This window comes from Apteryx rowi, unplaced genomic scaffold, assembly GCF_003343035.1.
Source record: "Apteryx rowi isolate R43461 unplaced genomic scaffold, aptRow1 scaffold_381, whole genome shotgun sequence".
In the NCBI taxonomy this organism is placed as follows: domain Eukaryota; kingdom Metazoa; phylum Chordata; class Aves; order Apterygiformes; family Apterygidae; genus Apteryx; species Apteryx rowi.
Window position 1 is genome coordinate 60,407 of NW_020450319.1, and position 26,843 is coordinate 87,249.

At 41.6% G+C, this 26,843-nt stretch overlaps 1 protein-coding gene across 1 annotated transcript in view; it reads right to left on the bottom strand.

The window, feature by feature from the left end:
- Positions 1 to 6,413: 6,413 nt before the first annotated feature.
- SLC2A12 (solute carrier family 2 member 12) overlaps positions 6,414 to 26,843 on the bottom strand; it is a 35,170-nt gene continuing 14,740 nt past the window's right edge. The window contains exons 3-5 of the mRNA XM_026074223.1: positions 11,150 to 11,272; positions 8,405 to 8,537; positions 6,414 to 6,510 (exon numbers count right to left, since the gene is read on the bottom strand). Of these exons, the coding sequence (XP_025930008.1) occupies positions 6,414 to 6,510; positions 8,405 to 8,537; positions 11,150 to 11,272 (353 nt within the window). The remainder of the gene's footprint in view (positions 6,511 to 8,404; positions 8,538 to 11,149; positions 11,273 to 26,843) is intronic.

Genomic DNA, 26,843 nt, shown 5'->3' on the forward strand with positions numbered 1-26,843 from the left:
TGTATGTCTTTTTTCCCTATCTGACTGAAGAGAAATGTAACACTATTCTTATGTGCTGCAGGTAATATACTGTCTTACAGGGTCGTGACAATAGTGAACCATGAGCTGTTACAATATAGGAAGTCACTAATGGTGGAATATTCTAAAGAAGTGAATGACCAGCATAATGTATTTAATTTGTTGGAGGGGATGGTATAGAAGCTGGGGCCATCCCCCGTGACTTCATGCAGAAGTTGTGGAAAGGAAGGAATAATGTGGGAAATGTTCAATCAAACCTTGCAGAACCAAATGAAAGAAGCAACAGAAAGCAACAACTTGCCAAGAGCCATAAGTGATGAACTCATAAAAGTCCTTCTTCGATCAACGAAGGTAGGAAAAGAGAGGATTTCTAACAGTGAAATACTAAGTTGAGTTCCACAGTCATAGAACTCATGATAAAGAGCTCATAAAGGAATACTTGGTATGGATGAACATTTCAATTTATGTAGAAGATGACTATGGCACTCTTGACACTAATGAGAGTTATATGAAAAGTCATAGGGAGCAATGGACAAACCAGCATTTGGGAACACTAATGTACTATTATTACAGTTAAAAAAAAAAAAAAAAAAAAGTAATGGATTTTCCAAGAACAAAGTGCAGACCTAAACTGATGAATGGCCATTAAAACTACAATAGGTGTCTTAGGTTAGGCTTGCCTTTTTTTATTTTTGAACAAATGGCAAAATACTTGAGTGCTACCAGTGAAATTGTGGAGCTTTTGTGAAGCATATGTGTCCCCCTAGATTTATCCAGGGAGAGAAGTGTGGTTTTTTGTTTGGTTTTTTTTTTGTTAGTTTGTTTTGGGTGGGTTGGTTGGTTGGTTTGTTTTAGCACTGTCAAATAGTATGAAATCTGCCTGATAGACCAAAAATGGAAGATAATAAATAAGCTGCAATTAAAGTAGGAACAGTTTCTGATGAAGGGCTGCTTAGATCCATGCTAGCTTTAGTTCTGGTTGAGGCCTTTTGTAACAATGTGTAAAGGAGACAAAAAGCACAGAACTAAACTTGCATACAAGGTAGTATTGAGAAAGAGAATAATAGAAAATAAAGTTAAAAGTTTCCTTAAAGTGTATGCTCACTTATCCCTCTAGCTCCACTGGAGCCTCAAACTGTTTGTGATAAATATTCTTTAAAACCTCTGATGATGAAGGATGTATACCCTTCTGCACTAGATCCCCGTATTTGATCGCCAGTTTCAGTAGAAGGATTTTTTTGATGTTTAGCCTATAAAGAAGAAAAGATTTCCCTGTGAGCATAACCAGGCAGTGGAAGAGGTTGCCCAGAGAGGTGCTGGAATTTCTGTCCTTGGAGGTTTCCAAGACCTGACTGAATGAAGCCCTGAACAACCTAGTCTGAATTTAGAGTTTACTCTGTTTTGAGCAGGAGGTTGGCCTGCAGACCTACTGAGATCACTTCTGACACACAATTCTATGATTTTTTTTTTTTTTAAAAGTGTCATGATGCTACTAAATCTTGTTTTAAAAAAAAAAAACTCAGTAGAGCTGTGGCTGAATATAGGAAAGTCTCTTTCTCGTCTGTAGTCCCCCTCTTCCCCTCTTCCCCTGCTTTCAGTGATCTAAACTGGAAGATACTGGAGCAGGATCAATATCTGGTAATTTTAGGATCATTTGGCAGTGTTAGCAATATGTTTCTCATCACTGCTCTAGACCAATAGGTCCCTACTTGTATCTGGAATAAGCCTTGCTGCTGCTGCTGCTGCTTATTCCTTCCCCCCCTGCCTGTCTTCATAAGCTAGATGTTTTGTTTCTTTCCCTCCTGTGGGGCTCTGTTGCCCCCTCACCAAGGCTCTTTGCCCTGGGCTGCTATCAGCTTCTGCAGTGGTCCTGTGGCCCCCAAGCCAGCCAGCATGCACCCAGCATTTCACCTCTGGTGTGAGTGTCAGTGCCCTGAATTAAACACACCTGTCAGCATTTCTTCTCACTGGCTACATTTTCTAGAGTTCAGTTCATTTGTTTCTGGATTTCCCAGTTGGATCACATGCAAAACTTTGTACAGTGCTGAGCTGTGGCACTAGCAGTGCAATGAAAGGTTTATTTCACATTCTTTAGAGAGAACAGTTCTATTTACACATCCCACTAAGGGTTCCTTTTTGCAGTAGAACGATAACTATGACTCACATCTAGCTTGCAAGTTGTCACAGCCACTAGATCTTTTCCTGCAGAACTGTTTCTAGCTCCATTTTGTCATTCTCTGATTTGTAATTAGGCAGCACAACCAGAGAAATTTGCACTTACCCTTTCAGAATTGTATCCTGCTTTTTTCGGCCCTTCTCACCAATTTGCTAAGCTCTCTGAATTCTAATCCAGTTTCTCCCAATTTGGTATTGCCTGCAAGTTTAATAAGCATGTTCTGTTCTGTAATCCAGTCTACTAATGAAGATATCGAATAATGTGAGATCTGGGACAAATCTTTGTGGAATGCTTCAGAGACCTGGGATGTGATTTGTAAGATGTGTCCTTTTTTTCCCCCTGTATTTTTATTGTTAATGAGTTTGTTAGTGCCAGCTCTGTGTCATCAGATGTGTAGGCTTTGCTGTAAAAGACCAGCAGAATTAGGACTAAATCTGAACTGTAATGAGTAAAAAGAGTCATTACTAAAGTATCATCACCTTTTGGAGGCAACTGAACCTATTAGGGTCTCTGTAGTTAAACCACTATTGGAACTACGCCTTCTTCAGAAAGATGATGTTTTTACTTGTTTCTGCACAAAGTATTTGGTCATGAGGGAAGTTTGTAAGAGTTCTCTATAGAATCCAAACTCTGTAAGGTTGGGAGACAATTTCTGTGATATTTTTCTGAGTCAAATTTATTATTGTGAGAATGCGTACAGGTTTTATTAACTGTTCAACAACAGAGATTTGTTTTGGAAGTTGTGGTAATCATCTTCTGGCATAAACATGAAGCAGATGTAGAGGCTTCTGTAGACATCGATGCTAAAAAACTGAGAAAGGTACTAACATGCAGAAATTCAGAAAAATGGTGGGTTCSAACTTGTTTTTTAACAAGAAGATTTTACATGTTGTCTAGAACTGATAGTGGAATATGTTCATTTTGTAAAAAAAGAGTGTCTTTTGATCAAAAAAAACCTTTACAATATTTGCAGACCTTATCTGCAGCCCTTTACTGGTGACTGAGAAGAGAAAAATGAATTGGATCCTTTGCTTTTCTTAAGCTAATGCTTAGCAGGCTTGGCACACACCAGGCAAAGCATGGCACTGACAATGTGTCCCATATTTTTTTATTCTTTCAGTTTCAGTAATAGAATGTGTTGTTTTCTCTAGCAATAAGGCATTGATATTTTTCAAAACTACTCTTCACTTGGGCATACTATAGTTAAAAAAAAAACAAACAAAACCCAAACAGACTGTGTGTCACAGACTGAGTTGATCCCAAGAGTGCAAAAATCAGAATTCTGAACGGAGCATTACAAAACTAAAAAAATTAAGCACAAATCTTGTAAGTTTTGGGCCACCTTCTGTTTTTTGAAATGCTGACACCTCCAAGATATATGTGAAATTTTCAGTTAAAAAATTCAGCCTTATTTGTATAAAAGATCTACACTGAAAACAGCTGCCCCTTTCCCCCCACTGCCAGAGTCAATTTGTGACCTCACCTCCTCTTGCCAAAAGGCCACCCATTTTTCCATGTGCCTTCCTCATCCACAGCTTCTCTCCCACTGCTCCAAACCCTCCTATTCTTCAGCTCTCCAGCTTTTTCCCCTCCCTGCTGCCATGATACTTTTCCGTGGCTGAGCGCTAGTGCTTTTTCCATCCTTTTTCTGGTGGTTTTTAGAAGTTGTAGGAATACTTGCCAATTCCTGATGCTGCAGCGTTGAGTAAACTGTTTCTGGTGAGGTCAGGGGAATGCTAAGAGGAATGCTATAGGGGGTCTCTCCTACAGAGGGGCAAAAAGGATCATTTCTTCTGTCCTCTTGTGGTCAACATCAGAACTGTAGAGCTCAAACAAAATTCTAAGCATGTCTTCGATTTTCACTGAAAATTTCAAATTAATCAAGACCAAACACACAGAGGGCTTTGAGAAAAAAAAAATCTATCAAAAGGGGTAAGCATCTCAGATCCTGGGTGGAATTTTAATTTGGGATGGCAATCCACCAGATTCCCTGCAGTTTGGTTAATCCTTCAGGGAATGAGAACAAAAGACTCTTGTGCTTTCTGCTTCTGGTGAGGCCTTAAGTCTGAGTTGCCTACAGCCCAGGTGCACAGCCCTGCCATCTGTGTGTCCTGCATGTGCTTGGTCTCTCATTGCTTCTTATGCAACATGTTGAAAGGGCTCATATGTACCCATATCAGAAGAGAAATATATAGATTTTACTTAATTCTTGCTATTTTTTGGATGCCAAAAAGGTATCTTGCTGACCCTTATGTACACCGTCATAAGCATTCTTGAAACTGGCCCAGGCTTGTGGCACTTATGAGGTTATTGTGAGGACTGATGGCACTAGGATAAGGACAAAAGAAATAAGGCAGCCATAAACTAACCAGCTAGCCAGTTGCCTGGCAGTTTGGTGCAAGACGCAAATCCCATGTCATCTAAAACAAGGAAAGCTCTGGAAGAGTTTTGTCCAGAGTATCCCATGTCTTAGATGACACAGGATCTGCATAGATAAAAGTCCTGCATTGTGATGACCACTTACCTGACCTTTATATGGGAAGTCCAACAGATCTTAGGTACTACTTCCCTAAAAGCTTGTGATACAGGAAAGTTGTGGTACACATCTGATCAGCAGGATCCCACTCTGAGGTAGCTAAATTTCTGGTCACTTCTGGTAAATCATGTCCTTAGCCTCACTAGGTTCTTCTCAGATTTTGAAAATAAGCTCATCTTATGAATAATGTTCTTTTTCAAATTTTACAATGTCAGTATCTAGAAGTGTGACAATTTTAGGATCTGATCAGGACTGATCTGATCTGGTGAAAACTTTGCCTACATGAGTAAGTTCCTGTTTCTGTTCCTTTAGTGCAGGACACAGTCAGGTGGTTTTAATGCTATAAGACAGCAAATAAAGTGGGATCACGTATCTAGTTCAAAGTAGTATCTGCACTCCAGGTGACAGCGTCAGTCTTGCTTCCTCAATTAAATGCTGGAAGAAATGCCGCTGTGTGGCTTCTGAGACAGTCGGCAAGCTTTTAAAATGTTTTGTAGGTTCTTTTGTCATTTATTTATCTTCTAGAAAATATTTACTGATCACTCTATTACCAAAATGTATTCATCTTTTAGAAAAAATAGACTAAGTTCTTTTTAGGGAATGGTATAGATAACCCCTTGCAGAGGCTTCTTAAGTATTCGGGAAGCATTTGCTAAGCAATAACCAGAGTCACTTAGAGTCACTTAGTTTATGATTTGCAGTGATTACTGTTTCAGAAATCCCTTTGTGCTGTCCAGTACCATGCAATTCTTACTTTCTGAATCCAAAAGTCAAAGTCTTTTGACAAAGTGGCCTGTGATGAGAAATAAAATGATTTTGGAGTCAACTCTGGTTGCTCCAGCTTCCAACTTTGCTGGACTGGAAAGTCAAAGAAATCTTATCTCCTCTTCTGTACRGCTACCCTCAGTCTAAAATAGTTGATGATGTGACAGTTCCCACATTAAAAAATTCTACTGTTTGATATCTTAGGAGTATAACCTAGGTCACTGAATCCTGGCCCTTGCCATCTCAGGAAGCCACGTGTAAAATTTCCTTTTATAAACTGAACATGCTCTATGTTATAACTATTCAAGTTCTGATGGATAAGACTCTCTGTCAAGTCTTGTTAAGCTCAAGCCTAAATTCATTCATAAACGGTTCATACCCAGTTGTTCTGCACTAACATCAACCTGTATCTTCCATAGTCATCTATTTTTTCTCCATGGTGTTGATTTCCCTAATGTCTTAACAGAGAGCTGTTAACCCCTTTCAGCCCCTTTTTTGCTAGGCTAAACAGACCTCTCTTTTCCAGTCTCCTGCTAAGAGACAGGCTTTTCATTCTCCTTGGCATCCCAGTAGTTCTTTGCACCTGTTCCCGTAAGAACTCGTCTTGAATATGGGTAATTAGAATTGTGCACAAAATTCCAGTTTCCATTCACCTCCTGTTTTTAAGAGGTGAGCAAATTCAGGGGAGGTGAGAGATTCGGGCTTAAAATAGACCGAGCCTAGTGTTCCAATAAGTTATAAACTACAATGATGTTTAATGTTGGCCATAAACCGCCCCTGGAAGAAGCTCTACTAAAGAATGATAGAGGGAATATCTTGTATATAATAAAGGTAGTGAGTGTCCCATCAAAGTGTGAGCATCACTGAACATTTTTTGCATCAGTCCATCAGCGAAGGCTGCCTTGGCCGCCCTTGGCTCTAGTAGAACTGTTCCTTCTCCCTCTGGGGAGGTTCCACTGGCACCAGTTTCTCTCTGCGCTGACTCACCCAGCACAAGGGGGTCTTCACATATTTCCTGAAGGAGAAAAAAACGTTTGCCATTTAATACACTGGGCAGAGTGTTCTCCCCACTAGATATGGAGCTGGCAGTACAGTTGCACAGTTGCACRGTTTGGCGAGGTGAAGACCAAAATCAGCCGCATTCCCACGGTGGCCCGAGGTGCATGCCAGCCCCTGCCTGCAGCCTTCTCCCTTTCCCCACGAGATGGCAGATTTGTCCACAGCTTTCCCTGCCCCTGGCACCATCCTGGCTTCAGGTTCTTTAGCTCACTGCAACCATGCTTTGGCTTTGTGTGTTATTATTTATTTATTTATTTATTTATTTCAAGAGGAGGAAGGAAAGGAAGAGCCAGCCTTCGGCTTCATCAGAAATCTGCATTTCTCAGCCTATTAAGCAGTAATCACCCTGTTGTGCTCCCAGGGAGATCAGAGACCTCCAGGGCAGAAAGTGCAGCAATCCTCTGTTCCTGCAGCAGAATTAATTCCAGGCTTTCTGTGGTGGAAAAAATCACTCTTTCCTACCCCATAAACAAACTCCTTCAGGCCTGGCTGAGTTGCAGCATACCCTTTAGAAAAATCTTCTATGATAATCTAAAAAATCCAAATACAGGATGACCCATCACAGTAGGCTGTTCCCAGGCTAATTGGCTTCACTATCAAAAAGTATGTGTCTTAGTACGAGTATTTCTCCCTGTGTCTTCAAGCCTGCTTCTCTGGGTGCAATTTGTCTTGTTGCCAGGCAGGGACGGAGTGAAAGAGGCTGCACTGCCCGCTCAAGTTAGAATTTGCTGATTAATCAGGGAATACTACTTGGCAGTAGCTGGCAGCAGCGTGCCTGCTCACTGCAATGCAGCCCTGCTGTCACCCCTGAGCCCCAGGAAAATTTGGTCACCAGATTATTTTCCCTGTGATTTCTTCATCCTTTTTATTCCTTATGCTGAACACTTGTGAGACCAATTCAAGAAGGCAAACAGCTAGTGCAGAGTGACTCTTTGAACATATCAGAAGAGTCCTGTGTTTTACATACCAGGCCTGCTTAGTCTTTTCTGTATTTTTATGGCCAGAAACAAATGAAAAGGAAGGGGGCAACAGCACATTGTTAATAAAAATTGCCAGTTAATTTATGGCAATGACACCTGCATTTGGAGATTGTGAGTACACGGCATATACCAGAGGACTGTTTAATTTTATTCTCCAAACTGATGTTCTACTTTTATTGAAGATATGTAATTCCAAGGACCACTCTGCTTCTGAGGGATGGGAAAGGACAGATGGAGTCAAGTCACACAAAAACAGTCAGAATGGGCCATATTAAAGGAAGAGGGACCAGGGCCATTCACATCACCAACATATATGTCTGTCTCTCTCACTGCTGTCACACCATATTTATTTAATGAGGTGGGGACACAAAACATATGCTGGAAGAACCTTTTGGGGGTATGATCTCTTACAGAGCCACAAGAGTCAGGAAACACACTAAAAAATCCCCATCTAAAAGAACTATAAAAATTTACATAAAGCCTTGAAGTATTTGAGGCAGATCTTCTCTCTTGCCCTCTTCCTGCGTGCTGGCCAATGCAGACAGCACCCTAGACACGAGAGCTCAGGTCACTTGTGTGCTCTGCCTCCTCTCTGGGAACACAAATCAGTCAAGCACAGGGGCAGCCAGGCCTGACTATTGATATTCACCACAGTGAAGCTGATAAAAGAAAACCACCATCCCTTTTGTGTCTGGTCCTTACCAGCTTAATGTTTGCTGGGCCACCAAGATCAGCACTTGCAGGCTGAAGCCTTGAGAGAGTCTGGTTCTTTCAGGGGAAAAAAAAAAATYGCTTTTTTTTTTTTGCATATGACATTAAAAGATTTTGTGCCTCTGGCACCACTGGGATGCAATCATATTCAGTACTTACTGTTTAGCTAGTTCCATGGATATTTGCTCCAAAGAGCATCCTTTTGTCTCTGGTATAAACACAATAACAAAAGCCAGGGATGCTAGGCTCATTATTGTGTAAATGAAACACACCCAGGACAAGCCAATAAGGTCTACAAAAGAAGAAAACATATTTATTATTTTCAAATATTAYGAGAATTTTTATGTAGCTATATTTTATAGGTACAGTCTCTAATGCACAGCAGCAATCAGAGGAAAGTTAGGCTATTATTCTCGGCCCTCTTATTTGTGCCTAGCTATAATTTGAAAAAGAAGGGTGCTTTTGCTTTTTCTAATAGTCCTTATGAAAGAAAACTGAGGAGTCCATATTAGCCCATTTAGCATAAGCCTATTGATTTATTATGTTTGCTGTCACTTTGGATGAAAACAGTGAGTAACCAATTGTTACTGGTTTGTGCGAAGGCACAGGGAGCCACAAGCTCCTCAAAATTCCACCCGTGTCTGGTTTTGTTGTAAATTCTTTCATAGGAAAAAAAAAAGCATTTTTTACACTGTTCTAGTTGTCTCCAGTTAATCCTTTCAGCCTGTCAGTTCCCAGCATTTCCACTGCAAGCCATGGGTTCTGTGCCGGAAGGGGATCAGACTTAGCTCCTAATGGGTCCAGCCAAGAATTATTTTTCTTTTGATACTACAGTCCAGGGACATATGATGCCCCCAGGCTGAAGGGAGACACACTACAGCCACAGCATGTGCCTGAGGGTGGGATATGCACAAAACTGACAGGCTACTGCAATCCTATAGCCTTCTCCCCTGCTCAGTCTGAGCCAGAAAGTTGAGACATTTGCCAATTGTGTCATGAGCCAAAAATTGAAGCTGAAGCTGCTATTCCAGCCAGTATCTTCTACATCAGATACCTAAGTACAGGTCCTGCTGGCTTCAGTGAGATCAGCATATACTTATTTGAAGACAGAATTTCAAATTAAGCCTTTCCACTGAAGAGGAAAAACTCATATTTGCTTGTAGTTACACTTGCATAAATCCAAATTAGATCCAGCTAAGCCAACAGAGTTGCTGTGGATTTGCATTCCTTGTAACCAAGAACAAAATAATGTCTGTGTATGCATTAACAAGCAATGCTGCACAATAGGAGAGGGTCTATAAGCTGAAACAGTTGATGCTAAGAACCTAATGTCCACACTTCCTGCTTTGGGGGACATTTCCTTAGGACTAGTTCTATTCTGGTCCAAGGACTTGAACAAGTTTTGGCAGCTGGGCAGTAGTCACCTGGAGTGTATCTTCTGGACTGGTTTTGTCCAAAAGTTTGTGCAGTTCAGAACTGCTCTACGATGCAAACCCAAGGGCAGTGAATGGGGACAATTGAAAGACTTGCTTCTGAAGAGGACTCTTGATCTAATTGAAGTGCTAGTGTAGACATAATGAATTTGACCTGATATCTTTTTCTTACTTTTAATCAAGAAAGAACTCAATGTTTCAAGAAGAAGAAGAAGAAGGAGAAGAAAAAGAAAGAACACCAGTGTGAAATACATTTTAGTCGTAGGTCACCTTCATTTTAAATAACCCATCTCAAAGCACATCTAACAGGATGAAATCCACCTCTGAACTCTTTGTGGGTCTTCTAACAATTGCTTGCCTGTCTCTGCCTCTGTTGGAGAGTAATGTAGAGTTAAGGGAAACCTGGAATTTCTTTTCCCTCTTACATTTTGATTTGCAGTACATATTTTCTTCCAAATAAGACCGAAAATTAAAATTTGCAGAACTTCTTGTGAAACAAAATTAGAAAAAAATATTTCCAATCAATGCATTTCAGTGTTGACATTTAGTCTTTTCCCTTGCTTATCATTGCATTAAAATTAGTTATGTGGTAATCTACTTTGTCATATTAAAACATGAACAATTTTTACCTTGCAAATACACTTTTCTCTAAATGAAATTTTCTCAAAGTCAGGACCTTCCTATACAATGGAATGATTTTAATGGGATGATATTTTTCTGAAGAAAAAAATGTTGATCAGAAAAGCTGCCATCTGATCTAGAGTAGAACTTCATTGACTTCAGAGGGAGACTAAAGCCTAAATATTATGTATTTATAACTCATTAAAGAAATAGTATTTTTGAAAGGCAGGTTCACAGCCTGTGGAGCTGATCCACCAGGTGTTCTGATAGAGCAATGCCCTGGCACTGTAGTTGCACAACTAGCTTCAGCTGGTGTCCTTGTGGGCTGCCACTGAAACGTGTCCTCTCCACACCCAGCCACACACTCTTTTCTTTTTCTGTGGTGCCAATATTAGCACTTACATAGTTGCATGGTAAACTGAATAAAAAATTTGTGTACAGAGTAGTTTTCAGCCAGGGCCATTCCCTGATCTGGCTGACGACACCATGCCAGTGCAAAAGGGAAGAAGAGATTCCCAGCCAGTGGTGCAGGAAAAGTGGAGTTGCTGCCTTAAACAGCAGGGCACATATAAAGTGGTTATGACCCCACATACTCATTCTCCTCCACTATGCTTCCTGTGTACTCTTTATGGATGTGTTGTTGTAGGGTCCATAGGACAGTTGAAATTACTAGGATAAGGAGGATCTGGAGGAAACATTAAAGTTACACAAACAAACAGCACCTAAACAGACCTCTGAATTTGGCTGCTGGGGCATGATGCCTGAAGTTTTAGCAATTGTATTTCTATTGGAAAGATTTGTTATGCCCACTAGGAGAACATCAACTTGGAATGGCACAGAGAAGGCTTACCAGTTACAGTCAAAAATGTCAAGGAGATGAGAAGATTAATACCCCAGTTCATGCTAGAGGTCAAAGCCATGGCACGTCCTCTGATCCCACCAGGGAAAATTTCACTCAATACCAGCCAAGACACTGAAATGGAAGAAAAAAATAAAATAAAGAGAAGATGTTATGTTTGAAAGCACAGCTTTCCTTGCCATAAATTCAGGTAGTCCATAAATTCAGATGAAGCCGTCTGAAAGAATAAGGTGGTTTTCAGGGATGTGAGGTACCTGTGACCTCAAGCCCAGGAGGCTGACCTGTGCTCTGAAAGCAGAGTGTGCCACAGTCGGCAGCAGGCTGGGATGTCCTGGCTAGCTGCTCTGCCAGCAAGAGTGTGGGTGACACCGCAGGGGAGAGCCGCAAGCTGGGTCTTCCAGCGCACACATAGCCATGGAAATATGAAAGGCCACAGGGAAGTGAGCTTTGACAGCGCATCTGTGTATGAAAGGGAGCTCTAACTAAATAACTCTCAAGTGACATAACACTAATGGAACTGGGGCAGCAAATCAAAGTAATCTTCAGTTTCAGAGCAGCTCTATGTGTTTATGCCACCTTATAAATCAGCCTGCCAAACTGAAGCAGGTTTGCCTTTCCAGCTCTCTGCTACATATAATTAGATTGCTGAAGTATAAATGAAGACAGAGGTCCTGATCTTTGGCTGCTTCATACCACACCACAATACAAGTGATCTAAACACTGGTGTTTCTAGCCCACAATAACAAATTCAGTCCTGGTTGGCTTACCACCTTGACAGCAAAAGCAAAAAAACCCCTCCACATTCCTGGGCCATGGAAGTTCCTTCATGTTAAAAAAATCCCTCCTTTTGTTCATAAGCAAGAGGCATTAGCACAAGGTTGCTCTTACTTATGGAGAGGTGATGGGTTAGCAAATGATCAGCATAATTGTTACATGTGCATGAACTGTGTCTTCAGATCCCTGGACATGGCCATACTAAGGTTGGTCCTGTGTGATGTTGTTTCTGCAAAATAACAAATGGGAGCTTTCTCAGGACACTTACATCTGACACTTTTAAAGTTACATTTTAAAAATAGAATACTGTGAGTCTGAGTGTGTGTCACACTTCAGACATTTCTAGGGCTCCTGTTTAACAGTACTAGTAAAGATATAAAAGAAAAAATGCTGTGTGGAAGGAGAGTATAAAGAACCAACTGAAAAGGGAAAAAACAACTGACTCTTGTGTTAACAGAGAAGATTCAAGCAAATTCTACTCTAGATCTCTTTGTACCATAGATTCAAATTTAGTAATATTTTGGAGCTGACACAGATATTCCTTCTTTTTTTTTAATAAAAAGAAAAATATAATGAGCTTTACTTCCACACTGGAGTGACCTGGCAAAGTGGTGACCTTATTCCAGAAGYAGGAAAGAGAATCAAGACCATAATGCATAACAGCCTAATACTGTTACACATAGTCAAATGGCACACAGTCATGATACAACATGCATATTTAACAATAGCTGTAGAGAGACCTCTTTTTTGCTGACCTGGATCACAGCAAAGCTTAATATATCCACTGCTGACAAGACAAACTTTGTTCTAAATAAATGCTTTAGACATGTTCTGTGAGGTTTCTACACATGAGAAAGAAAAGAAAAGAAAAGAAAAGAAAAGAAAAGARAARARARAAAAGAAAAGAAAGAAAAAAGATTAAAAGATTACTGGCTTCTAAAGCAGATATTTTTCACTATCAGGCCAGCTAGTCTTGCTCCTGAGTGAAATCAGGCCTTGGCAGTGCATGGGAATCTCATTATTGTATTTTGTCCCTCTTCAACAACAGGGATGTTGAAACATATATCATTAGTCATAGGCGATATAACATGTCACAACAGGAAGCACTAGCCAAAATGCAAAGCAACGAAAGTAAGTGAGATGCAAAGAAATGCTTTTTAGCAGTCCCTAAACAGCCTGTGGAATTCATCACAATAGGATAGCATTACAGAAGCTGAGCAGGACTGGAAAAATGATTATATGTGAAGACCTGCAAAGAGAATATTCATAGTCACATTAGATAGGATTAAAATAAAGTTTGAAAGATCTCAAACCCTCTTTCTGCAGGGCATAAACCAGTTTACAGATGACAGGATTAGGAATATACTTTCTCTCTAGGCACTTTGTTCTATATTTGTTTATCCAAGATTTTTTCTTGCRTTCAAGCAACTGTCAGCAGCTGCTCACAGAGGCACTGAACTACATGGATCATGTCCTGTTCACCGACATGGCAGCTCTGATGCACTGGGCAAGTCCTGAGCTGGGTTAGTTTCAGCAATATTATGAGCACTGGGGGGCTGCTTATGCCGCACGCAAAATGAGTGATACTGCAGTAGCTCCAGTACCAAGCACTTTTTCAAGGACAGACAGGCTCTTTCAGGCTGAATAGAATTTGTCTGGAAGTATAAGACATTTTGTTTTTCTGTTCAGAAACCAAAATACTTGAGCATCTCCATCAGCCACAATAGTGCTTAACTACTATTATTTCAAAGAATTATTTTAGTTCAGAAAGATCCCTCCAATGTACCAGATCTGTTCTTCATGTTTGCTACTGGTAGCTGATCCTCTGGCACACCCCTGACCTCTAATTTGTTGTTAGGAGTGAATAGTTTTGTTGTTTTTTTTTTTCCCCCTGGGAGAAATAGCAGTTGTAGAAATCTGACACTTACTACAGTGTGTTTATCCCTTTCCCCAAGCTGAAGCAGTGATAATGATCAATTCTTCAATTCTTTGCTTTTAGCACCTCTCTGGGATTGTTTTTTCTATCTGTACCTTTGCCAAAAAGCAGCAGCTCCTGTAGGTACAGAGGGGATGTGGCTTTCTTTTGGGAAGCCAGTAACTGGGTTCTTGCTTCCATTCATATAATGATTGCTGCTACCTTTAAGTGTGTACACAGCATGGCAGTAATTTAACCTGCAGACTCCCAAAGTCACTGCAAAGTAGTCACTGCAGGCTCTACCTTCACCAACCTAAGCCACTACATTTCACAGTGGGAAGCAGCCCATCCTTGAAAAGAAGGTCCAAATAAAATCTCCCCCTCCCCTCTCCATCTGCTACATAATCTAACCTTATTTCCAAATGATGSTATGGTAGTAATCATATTGCACACACTCAATACTTTTTGATATCTACTTTGGCAATCCTTGGCTGGTGTTTGTGGAATGGATGAGAAGAGAGCTGATACCTTCCAGTTCAAATGTGGGAAAGAAATGAGGCTAAGAGCCTCTCATGAGTCTCAGCTGGATTTGTTCATGCAGTGGCTGCAGGTAACTCTCACCTTTGCTGACCTGTAATGAGTAGTATGTTGACAATGGTTAAGAATAAATGTACAGTTGAATATTTTATTATGGCAAAATCTAGAGAAAAAAAAGCCCACTGCATATACAGATGTAGAATTTAATTCAAATAAAATATCGCAGTGGATGAGAATGCTTAAGTGTTTCAGTGAGTACCACAGTCAGTTTGTGTGGTACTTACTTCAGCTGATGTGCTGAAATTCCTTGCCCAAACAGGAAGAACAGAGGGTTCAGATACACAATCAACCACTTGACCAGGATGTCAACACTGACCTCTAAACAAAATCAGAGGGGCTGTAAAGGCAGAAGACAGTAACAGTGGAAGACTTTAGCTACCCTCATTTAGACTGAATAAATTTCATAGTGGAGCACAGTGCAGAGATTACATTTTAGATGACTGTTTCTTTTGCAATTTGTCTGATAATTCATGAGAAAAAAAAATCTTGACTTAATGCTGAACAGAGCTAGTTCAAAATACACAAAGATACTCTGTTATATTGGTTATAACATTTCAAACTCAATATTCTTGTAGAAATGGAAGATCCAAGGTTCTACCATAGTAACTTATAGCTTTAAAAGGAGAGCATTAAAATAAGGATGATTGTTATAAGGGTAAATGCTCTAGAGGGGGTATGGAGAATGTTTAACTTATCTGATTGGAGACTTAAAATATATAAACAACCAAATAAAATAAATAGAAATAGCTCAGCACAGTTAAACAATTAAGTGAACCAAGCTGTTATAAAAACAGAAAAATTCCTTCCAAAAAAGGTGTGTACTGTGTCCAAACAAAGAAAATACAGCATAAATCCTGAAAAGTTATTTGTAAAACCATAACCAGGAAGCCAAATATTTTGAAAATGTATTGGCTAAGAGCATAACATGCCAGAAGCAAAGCTTCTACCAGCCTGTGTGTGTGGCAGTACTTCAGTAATGCAGGCTGTAGGAGAAAAATGTGGGTATGCTATTTACCTCAGTGTTCACTCTGAATAAGTTTAAGGGTTTTGCAAAGCAGAGCCCGTGTTTATGGGAGACAAATCCTGAAGGACTATTTCTAAATGCAGTACAAGGAAACAAAATGATAAGGCCAGTTTTCACAATGGAAGGATATTACTAGTTTTGCTCAGAATATTGCCGGATGATTCAGGAAAGGGAGATGAATGGAGGTGCAAAATTTACTGATGATACAAAATTATTCAAGGTAATAACAATGAAAAAGGATCGCAAAGAGTTGCAAAAGAATCTCAAAGTACTTTGATAAGATGACACATAAAATTCATGATCAATAAAGGCAAAGTACCACATATGGGGAAAACCRACCCCCAGCACCCATACCCGAATGCCATCACGACTTGGGGAATGAAGCCTTTGTGGATAGTTCAGAGACAATATCATCTCATTTGAGGCAGAGGTCATGGAGCAAACAGAGGCTTGGCAATTATTGGGAAAGGAGCACCAAGGAAGACAGAATAACATTCCTGCACCCCTGTGTATGCGTGTCGTGCCCCCGTGCCTGACGCTTTGCCTGCAGGTTTGGTCGTCCCCTCTCAGAACTGGATGAGCTATGGAGAAAGGTACGGAAGGGGTTCCCTGCACGGAGCAGTTCAATGGACTAAGGTTCTTCAACTTAGGAAATGTATGGCTGGGGGAAACAGAGCTGAAGCCTATAACAYTGTGAAGGTGAATAGAGAAGGGTTTTTCACTACTTTTTATAGGACACAAACAAAAAGAAACCAACTGAAGTTACCAGGCACAACTATTCAGGGGAAACAGGAGGGTGTGCTTTGTCAGGGAATGCATACTTTAACTACGGAGCTCACTTTCACAAGGTGCTTCAGATGTGGAAGATGTTAGCCAGTTAAAAATGATTAAGTTCTGGATGTTGAAATATTATTTCTCTATACACATGGAAAAAGATCCATCAATGGCTATTAAATACAACAACAGAGATAAACCCCCAATATTTTTCTTGAAGTCCCTAAACTACAGATAGCCAGAAGGACATACTGTGCATACTGCATGTGCCTTTTCTTGCGTATTTTCCCTAAGCATCTGCTATTGGCTGTTCTCGGTGACCGGGTAACAAATTGATTGTGTGGCCCTTCTGTATGAGCCAATGTGGACAATTTAACGAGTTTCATATTCAGGCCATAAGCAAAGAGATGCCTCAAACCCTTGTGTGACTTTTTCCTTATTCAACTATGCAGTTAAAAAAGAAAAAAGAAAAAAAAGAAAGTACAAACTTAGAACAGAGAAGCAGAAAATGAGAACATCTGAGAAATACTGTGGGCTTGAAGGTATTCCACATTGAAGTAAGGTACATGAATGAAAAATGTCCTTGTTTTGACCTCATTCCTGCCAGGAGGCAGAAGCAAATTGGAAGCTGTACAGCAGCTCTCATTAATGAAATATTAGATTCCCTTGGTATTCATTTGCTGCTTAGCATTTTTTCCTTTCCTATACCTGTATTGTGTGAGATCAAGTTCTTTATGGTGAGATTTAGAGAATAGCAGCTGGAACACTTGAAAGAATTCAGGGTTTCTGAGGTATAAACTGTGGAAAGAGATTAAGTGGATTTACAGCTTAGGAAAGAAGTAGGCAGAAGTATGTAAGACTTTGAAAGGAGCAGACTGGGTTGTTAGCAACAAGAGGTTCGACAGAAGATAAGGAAGGGATTATCCCACAAGTAATGCAGGCAGAACATCGAAGAACATGTAGCAAATTAACAAAGTCAAGGAAGGATGCAGGCAAGCAACTATGAAGCTGCCGAGGGAGGAAGTCAAAGGACATGGCCAATGACTAGGTTTGCCGAGAGCAAACTTTTTTCCAGGCTTATGAAACCCAATAGGTCTTTTATTTAACTGTTTTCTGGCTCTACTGAGTATTAACACAAATAGCCAGATGGCCAACTGCTTCTCAGAAAAGGCCAACTTCAGATGTGGTTTGCCTTGCCATGCAGATTTCAACGGGTGTGCTTGTAGAGGTCATCGGCACAAGCCCTCGCAGTGTGCATGGGAATGAGATACCTGCCCGTGAGTGCACACAGCACTGGAACTGAATGGGGATTTTCTGCTGTAACACACCAGCACTGTCCCACACTGCTCCCAGCATGGACAGCTGGATACTGGGATGGCGTTATGCCGCATGAAGAGGCTGCTGTCCCCATGCCATGTCCTGTCACTCACTGCTGCCTCGCTACAGGAGTTTTCCACCCCTCTGTATCTGCTGGAGGAGGGTGTCTGTGCTCACTCCCTGTCTGGGTTCAGTCAAAATGAGCCAAATTAGCATAATGTGAAAACTTCTTAAGGTAGCTCACTGTGATTGAAATGGTTTAGGGGATCACCCAAGCAGTGGAGTCAGCAGGTCAGGGTCAGGGTAACCCGAGCAGACAGTAAGCAACAGAGAGAGCCTAAGCTGGGCCCAGATCCTCCACAGGCCACTGGAGGGAGGGAGGACGAGTGTCTGCAGCCTCACTAGGGAAGGAGGCCTTTTCCCACTGTAATATAAACTGCTTTTGCAGGGCGAGAGACAGGGCTCCTTCCCGCAGCTCAGCTCCAAAGCAGAATCAATTAGCTGCTGCCTCATATTAACATGGATTATTTCTACCAGTACCTTGCCTTTCTTTATTTTCTCCAGCTCCTGCAGGCAATGATTTTTATAACTCTTGTCAGAAGGAAAGAGAAAATATTTTGTGGACCAGCATGCCTGCAGGTTGTGCAGGGAGTTTAACATCTCTCCCGATGATGTTTTGACAGTGTGGCTACCCGCAGAACGTGACCTCTGCAAATGCTTTCGCAGCAGCTCTGGTGAAGGACAACAAAGATGGCTAGAGGTTTTCTGGGGCTTGCAAAACTGAGGACTGTTTAGACTGGAAAGAAGACAGAGTTGGAGGGAGTTTGTTCAATTTCAGACCAGGTAAAAGAAGTGTGATGCAAGAATAATGGACTGAAATTTGGCCACTTGTGTTGTGCAAGAGGCCAAAGCAGATGATCATGACTGGCCTTAAAAATCAATGGATCTGCTTAATGAAAACCATTCTTCTTTCTGGCTCTGTCCCATAATATGACTGAAGTGGCTGCTCGAAATTAATAGCCAGCAAATATGGAGCCAATGTAAGGATGTATTACTTTGGAGAGTGCGCAACTGGCCAGCAGATTCCCTGTCTGTCAAAGGCCAACTCAAACCCTCTGTGCGCACATGAAAAGGAGTGGAACAATTTTATTGCTAACAGATAAGGGAGTCGGGAGAGGCCTCAGCTAATCTCATGCTTCTGGCTATATTCTGATTTCTGCAGGTGAAAACAGTGTGTACCTCATTCTAAAGCTTTCTAGGTGTTTGAAAAAAGTTTGATTGCAGCTTTTCTCTGACTGAGCAGCTTTGATGACTACTGGTTGCAAGATACCAGGACTGATGAACCAAAGAGTGGAGATTTGGCAAAGCTAATCTGAAATTCTTTTTTTTTTTTCCTCTTCTGGTATACTATATTTCTGTTTCTAATGATTAATCCTTTAGGCTGAATCATTGAAATTACACATGTAAAACAAGTGGGATCCAGTTCTTTTCCCTCTGAGGCTGTATTACAGTAGATAAAAATAGCTGTCCAGTGTTCAAACTATTTGCATCACTATCCAGTAGACAGACTGAACACTCACGTATACCTTTCTTAAGGAACCTTTTAGTGGAATGTGGAATTCTCAGTTCTCCAGCATCTCCTCCCCTTCACATTAGAACAGCAGGAGGTTTTTGGGGAAGGAACTGTGAGACCAGCCCACCAGCTTCTTCTCCTGTTGTCTGGGCCACTTGAGGAGGAGAGTGGTGAGATGTATTTCACCTCTGATTTTCCCTAAGCATCCTTCCTCTCCTAAGCTCCTTCTCACCACTGTGACCCTGCATTTAAACCTGCATTTTAGCTTGTATTTTTATTTAATATTCTAACTTTCATTTCCATGAGCCTGAAAAAACTGTAATGCCTGGTATGGGTTTTCCTGTTTCATGCAAGCAGTTCAACATATTCTTAAGTCTGTTTTCAGGTATCTTCAATTACCTTCCACCTATTTTCAGTTTAAAAGAACAGTCACAAATAAGAATAGCTTTCTTATAAACTGTGGTTCCCATCTGAATGATTGCTGGGCAAAAACTGGTTGGTCTACAAGGATCTAGCAATGATAGGATTGTGCTAGTTAATCCAATTTCGGGCCCATCTTGCCCAATACCTTGAGTGTTTTCAGCAGCAAAGACTTCAGTAGGATGCATCAAAGCTTTACGATAGGCWGATATGTAATAATCTGCATCTCTTTTCAGGTCCCCCAATAAAAGTTGCTTTACACCGATATATGAAATGACAATTCTGTTTGCAGCTCGATTTCACAGGCACTGTCTCTCTCTCATCCTTTGTTATATAGACACTCATAGTGTCCCATCAACACAGAACAGTTTGCAGGACAAACAAAAAGAGAAAAAGAGAAAAGGAAAGAAAAATGAAAACAAGCTTTCAAGGGAAAGCATGCCTGATTATAACAAATCACATACTGTCATCCCAAAAAGGCTGTTCAAATTAAAACCTGAAATGTATATTCCTATTTGTAGGTGTTAATTTGTTCAGCATATTGAATCCAAGATAATCACAGAATCACAGAATCACAGAATCGCTGAGGTTGGAAGGCACCTCTGGAGATCATCTAGTCCAACCCCCCTGCTCAAGCAGGGTCACCTAGAGCACGTTGCACAGGATYGCRTCCAGGCGGGTTTTGAATATCTCCAGAGAAGGAGACTCCACCACCTCTCTGGGCAACCTGTTCCAGTGCTCTGTCACCCTCACAGTGAAGAAGTTTTTCCTCATGTTCAGATGGAACTGTCTGTGTTTCAGTTTGTGCCCGTTGCCTCGCGTCCTGTCGCTGGGCACCACTGAAAAGAGTCTGGCCCCATCCTCTTGACACCCTCCCTTCAGATAGTTGTACACGTTGATAAGATCTCCTCTCAGCCTTCTCTTCTCCARGCTAAACAGGCCCAGCTCTCTCAGCCTTTCCTCATAAGAGAGATGCTCCAGTCCCCTAATCATCTTTGTGGCCCTTCGCTGGACTTGCTCCAGTAGTGCCACATCCCTCTTGTACTGGGGAGCCCAGAACTGGACGCAGTACTCCAGATGKGGCCTCCCCAGGGCTGAGTAGAGGGGGAGGATCACCTCCCTCGACCTGCTGGCAACACTCTTCCTGATGCACCCCAGGATACCATTGGCCTTCTTGGCCACAAGGGCACATTGCTGCCTCATGCTTAACTTGGTGTCCACCAGCACTTCCAGGTCCTTCTCGGCAGAGCTGCTTTCCAGTAGGTCAACCCCCAACCTGTACTGGTGCCGGGGGTTATTCCTCCCTAGGTGCAGGACCCTGCACTTGCCTTTGTTAAACTTCATGAGGTTCCTCTCCACCCACCTCTCCAGCCTGTCCAGGTCTCTCTGAATGGCAGCACATCCCTCTGGTGTATCGGCCACTCCTCCCAGTTTGGGATCATCAGCAAACTTGCTGAGGGTGCACTCTGTCCCTTCATCCAGGTCATTGATGAAGAAGTTGAACAAGACTGGACCCAGTACTGACCCCTGGGGGACACCGCTAGCTACAGGCCTCCAACTAGACTCTGTGCCACTGATCACAACTCTCTGAGCTCTGCCATTCAGCCACTTCTCAATCCACCTCACTGTCCACTCATCTAGCCCACACTTCCTGAGCTTGTCTATGAGGATGTTATGGGAGACAGTGTCAAAAGCCTTGCTGAAGTCAAGGCAGACAACATCCACTGCTCTCCCCTCATCTACCCAGCCAGTCATTCCATCACAGAAGGCTATCAGATTGGTTAGGCATGATTTCCCCTTGGTGAAGCCATGCTGACTACTCCTCATCACCTTCTTGTCCTCCACATGCTTGGAGATGGCCTCCAGGATGAGCTGCTCCATCACCTTTCCAGGGATGCAGGTGAGGCTGACTGGCCTGTAGTTCCCTGGGTCCTCCTTCTTGCCCTTTTTGAAGACTGGGGTGACATTGGCTTTCTTCCAGTCTTCAGGCACCTCTCCTGTTCTCCATGACCTTTCAAAGATGATGGAGAGTGGCTTAGCAATGACATCTGCCAGCTCCCTCAGCACTCGTGGGTGCATCCCATCVGGGCCCATGGATTTGTGGGTGTCAAGTTTGCTTAAATGTTCTCTAACCAACTCCTCCTCCACCAAGGGAAAGTCTTCCTTTCTCCAGACTTTCTCTCTTGCCTCCAGGGTCTGGGGTTCCTGAGGGCTGGCCTGAGCAGTAAAGACTGAAGCAAAGAAGGCATTCAGTAACTCTGCCTTCTCTGCATCCTTCGTCACCAGGGCACCCACCCCATTCAGCAAAGGCCCCACATTTTCCCTAGTCTTCCTCTTGCTACTGATGTCTTTGAAGAAGCCCTTCTTGTTGTCCTTGACATCTCTAGCCAGATTTAATTCCAAACGGGCCTTAGCCTTCCTCGTCGCATCCCTGCATATTCTAACAACGTTGCTGTATTCCTCCCAAGTGGCCTGTCCCCCTTTCCACTTTCTGTATACTTCCTTCTTCTGGTTGAGTTTTGCCAGGAGCTCCTTGCTCATCCATGCAGGTCTCCTACCTCCTTTGCTTGACTTCCTACTCATAGGGATGCACCGCTCTTGAGCCTGGAGGAGGTGATGTTTGAATATTAACCAGCTCTCTTGGATCCCCCTTCCTTCTAGGGCCCTCACCCATGGGATTCCTCCAAGTAGGTCCCTGAAGAGGCCAAAGTTTGTTCTCCTAAACTCCAGGGCTGCAATCCTACTTGGTGCCCTGCTTCCTCCTCGCAGGATCCTGAACTCCACCATCTCATGGTCACTGCAGCCAAGGCAGCCCCTGACCTTCACATCTTCCACCAGTCCTTCTTTGTTTGTTAGTACGAGGTCCAGCAGCACACCTCTCCTTGTTGGCTCCTCCACCACCTGTGTCAAGAAGTTGTCACCAATGCTCTGCAGGAACCTCCGGGACTGTTTGTGCCTAGCTGTGTTGTCTTTCCAGCAGATATCGGGGTGGTTGAAGTCCCCCATGAGAACCAGGGCCTGTGATTGTGAGGCTACTTCCAGCTGTCTGTAGAAGGCCTCATCGACTTCCTCATCCTGATCAGGTGGCCTGTAGTAAACACCCACAACAGTGTCACCCATGCTAGCCTGCCCTTTCATCCTTACCCATAAGCTCTTGACTCGCTCTTCATCCACCCCTAGGCACAGCTCCATACATTCCAGTTGCTCTCTCACATAAAGAGCAACTCCACCACCTCGCTTTCCTGGCCTGTCTTTCCTAAAAAGTACATAGCCATCCATGACAGCACTCCAGCCATGCGAGCTATCCCACCATGTCTCTGTAATGGCAATGAGATCATGGCCCTGCGACCGCACACAGATCTCTAGTTCTTCCTGTTTGTTCCCCATGCTGCGTGCATTGGTGTAATCCTCTAAGACATTTGCAGAGGAATGGCTACAGAAGCCAGAGGCTCTAATTCACGAGGAAGTTGTGGTTGAACTAGTTCAGTTTACCACATATTTCGCTCCTGAAAAGTATGGAGAGGAGAAATTACCCATCTGGGTGGGATAAATGAACCTGCTCTTCCAGTATCCAAGGGGCAATGTCAGGCCCTGAGGGACCTGTGCAACAGAAAAGTGTGCTGTTGGGACACAACCACCAGGGGCAATTTATGCCTTTGCTCTTGCAAAATACAGATTTGTGACACAGAAACTCAGTGGCCTAGGGAAAAAGTAGTGTCCTAATTCTAATGCAGTGGCTTATCTATTAGACCATCCTCTCTGCGCTTTGGCTGCCGGTTTGCATCTTCCTCAGCAGTGCCAATAAGTTACATGATTTCACATGTTTACCCTGCTGGTATGTCTCTCCCTCTCTCCCTCTCTCTCTCTCTCTCTCCTTTTTTTTTTTTTTTTAACTATATAATACATGTTTTGGTTTGATAAACTTTACAAGTGAAATAAAACACCATCTTTGCATTTGAGGTCCTACTAAACAGTTCTAGCTTTTTCACAAAGCTGGCCCAAGAGCAAAATGCCTCTAAAAGATTTCCTCCCTTGCTCCCTAAAGAAACTGGATTTTGTGAAGCTTGACGTATACCCTATAAACTTATATCCTTGACATATACACATTTCAGCATCACAATGATGATCTCTGCGAGAACATGGTCAAGGGAAACCAGTGTAAAATCTTTCTTTATCTTTGATATGATTATCAAAGGACACCATTATTTACTGAATGCTTAAATGTAACACTTGACCTACAATGTAAGAAGGGCAAATTTAGCTAACGAATGACACCCAACTTTGTTTATCATATGAAAGGTTATACAAGATGGTATGCTAGATTCATTTGATAGTGCATGGGTCTACCAAAGATAGTGTCCCTGTGGAACAAAAACAAATTGTTAGGTTCAATTACTAGTTAGCATCACAATAATATTCATTATGTAGACTTTTTATAAAGTGGATCTGGGATTAAAATGCTTTGTTTTGGCCAGCAGCTATTAACTAACCAGAGTCAACCAGTTACTTTAAAGCTATGCCTAAATTTAAGCACAGGAGTCATTCCTCTTAAGTCAAGCAGTACCTTTGTGTCAATAGGTTTATTAAAATACAAAAAATAGTAGAGACTTATTTATATAATTCAGAGCACCAAGATCAAAATATTGAATTAAATTGCTGTTTAAGTCCAGTATAGTATGCCAAAAGGCAGACAGTCTTCTACCGTTTCAAGTGTGTTCTCTCACGGCCAAGTTTTGTGCTCAGCAACCGTTGGCAGAACTGCTGGCACCAGGGTGACATAGCAATATGGTCTGGGGCATGAGGGTGCCTCTCACTATACACTCCCTCTTTTCATAGTACTGAGGGCTCTGCCTTTCAGAAGGCAAAGCACTTGGCCTGACCTACAAAGACATTTCATCACCCATGTACTTAAAAGTAAACTTACGAACAGGAACACAGAAGTCAGTGAAAATGACTTCCCAGATTTCATTGTGCACTTCAGTATACACAGTCTTTGGGTTAAACAAGGCTACTCTGCTCCTTGCAGAATGGAGCCCTTAACTAATTAAATAGAAACTCTTAATCACATTAACATGTCTCATTATTGAGGAATATTTTTTCCTTATTACGACATTTTTCACACTTAAAAAACCCTCCCAAACTCACAGGTTCTATCAAGTTAAGTAAGATTAACCTATCTTGCTGGTAATTTAAATAACATCTCCTGCAATCTGAAATCCTATAATTCAGCATCTGACTGTCCCAAAATATCTTAAACTGGCTTTCACTTCTGTCAATCATTGTGTGAAAAGGCAAACTGATTCCTGGTGTACTTACGTGTTAACAAGGGCCTTCAGATAAACATTGACTGGGGCAAGGCAATAGAAAGAGTGAGCAATTCACAATCTAAGCTTTATTTTTCATTTTGGCATGCCTTGTCTTTCTACCACAGCTTGGTACAGACGCAATGTGAAATAAAGGCCATATGAGGCACCATTTGAATAGCACAGGAATAACACACTGGATAAACCCTAGGAGTGTCATTTCCAAACTGCATGTATGCGTGCATTAAAAGATGATTCAGGACAGATGAACTGTTCTAGGAATCTTGTCTTAAAATAAAAAATCCAAGATCATTTTAAAATTATTTAAAATAGGACTTTCTGTACTGATCCTTAGTGAAACATACACATCTTCCAGGTTTATTATTCTGGATCAGATCCAGCAAAACATTTAAGCACTTGTTTATTTTTGATCACTTGATTTAATCCCCCCACCACCACTATCTTGTTCAAAGGAAACCACAAAACAATGTAAAATTGACGCTGCTCATTTCTGTGAAATTTAAGGCCAGACCCTAGGCGCTCTGCAAAATGTAGAAGCTCAGAAATAAAATATTGCAAACAAACATCATACAAAGCAATGCTAAGCATGAATGCCTGTTAACATCAAATGTATATGCACTACAAATTAATACAATAACCACAAGATTTGTAAAAGCCTGAAATATTGCTCTAATGTCAAAGATACTGATATGAATTCTAGATGCTCCTATCTTCTACCAGTGTTTTCCAAGTTAGTAGAAGTCCATATGGCTTACAATATTCCAAAACATAGGAACAACCCACTAAATCTGCTGAGGGTTGTTGGCATTTTCTGAAATAGAATTTCCATATTAACAGTTCTCTTTCCCACAATATTTTCCAGTTTCTAGTAGGGCATTTGGTGGCCAAGAATACATCCAAGAGCAGTTTGTTACAGAGAAAAAACAATTCTATGCAATCTGGATCATAAGGGTGGCATAAGATATGACCTCTGTGATCCCTGGGCTGTTCAGTGTCATATGTGAAACCGGCTGTTCTATTTTTTGTTACAGGTGCATTTAATGACTGAGGAGAATATACCCCTGAAATGCACAGAAAGACTTGTCCATTTAACCATGCTAATGAATCATGCTTTAACTCAGGTAGTCAAATAACATAGAAATCACAGAAGCAAAGTCCAGTGGACTAAATTTGTCTCCAATGTAATTCTATGGACTTCAGGAGAATGTTAGAAGTCTGGGTTTTGGCTTGCATAACCCAATAAAATACTTAAATACATACATGTGTAGATGACATGAGATTTCATAAGAAGGAGACTGATGGATTAAATGAGGGACTTATCTCCTTCACCACGTTCATAGATTTCACTTTTCATGAGAACCATTGAACTTTCATTTTGAACATGATTCTTCTTCCATCTTCTCTACTGCCCCAAATATATGGCTATAAAACTTTGTGTTGAAATAACTTCAATAATTCACAATAAAATTCAGACAAAACAGGTGGGTTTCACATGGAAATGCCATCACACAACCTAAATTAGCTTCCTGATCATCCCTACTCCCACAATTTCCCTTTTTTGGTGTCAAAGGAATCTGGCTCTCACATTAGGTAAATGTCCAAACATGTTGAAACATCTGTTCCATTTTAGATGTAAATTAGCTCAGTTTTAAAGCATCCATTCAAGCCAATCTAAATTTAACTCAGCTATATTCAGTATGGCAAATATGCCCAGGTTTAAACTAGAAACAGGCATCTATCATCCTAAACTCAAGTTTCATCAGTAAAAATTTCCATATCTTTACTCAGATTTGTCCTAGGTAGGGGCTTGTCTTTACTCACTTCCCCATTTGGGTTTTGCTTCTCACAGGGCTCCCACCCCACACGGATTGCTCTCACTGGAGTGAGATGGTGCATTGCACCAGGGCTTGCCTGAAAGCATGGTAATGCATGTCATTACAAAGTCATGACGGGGGGACTCTGGCCAG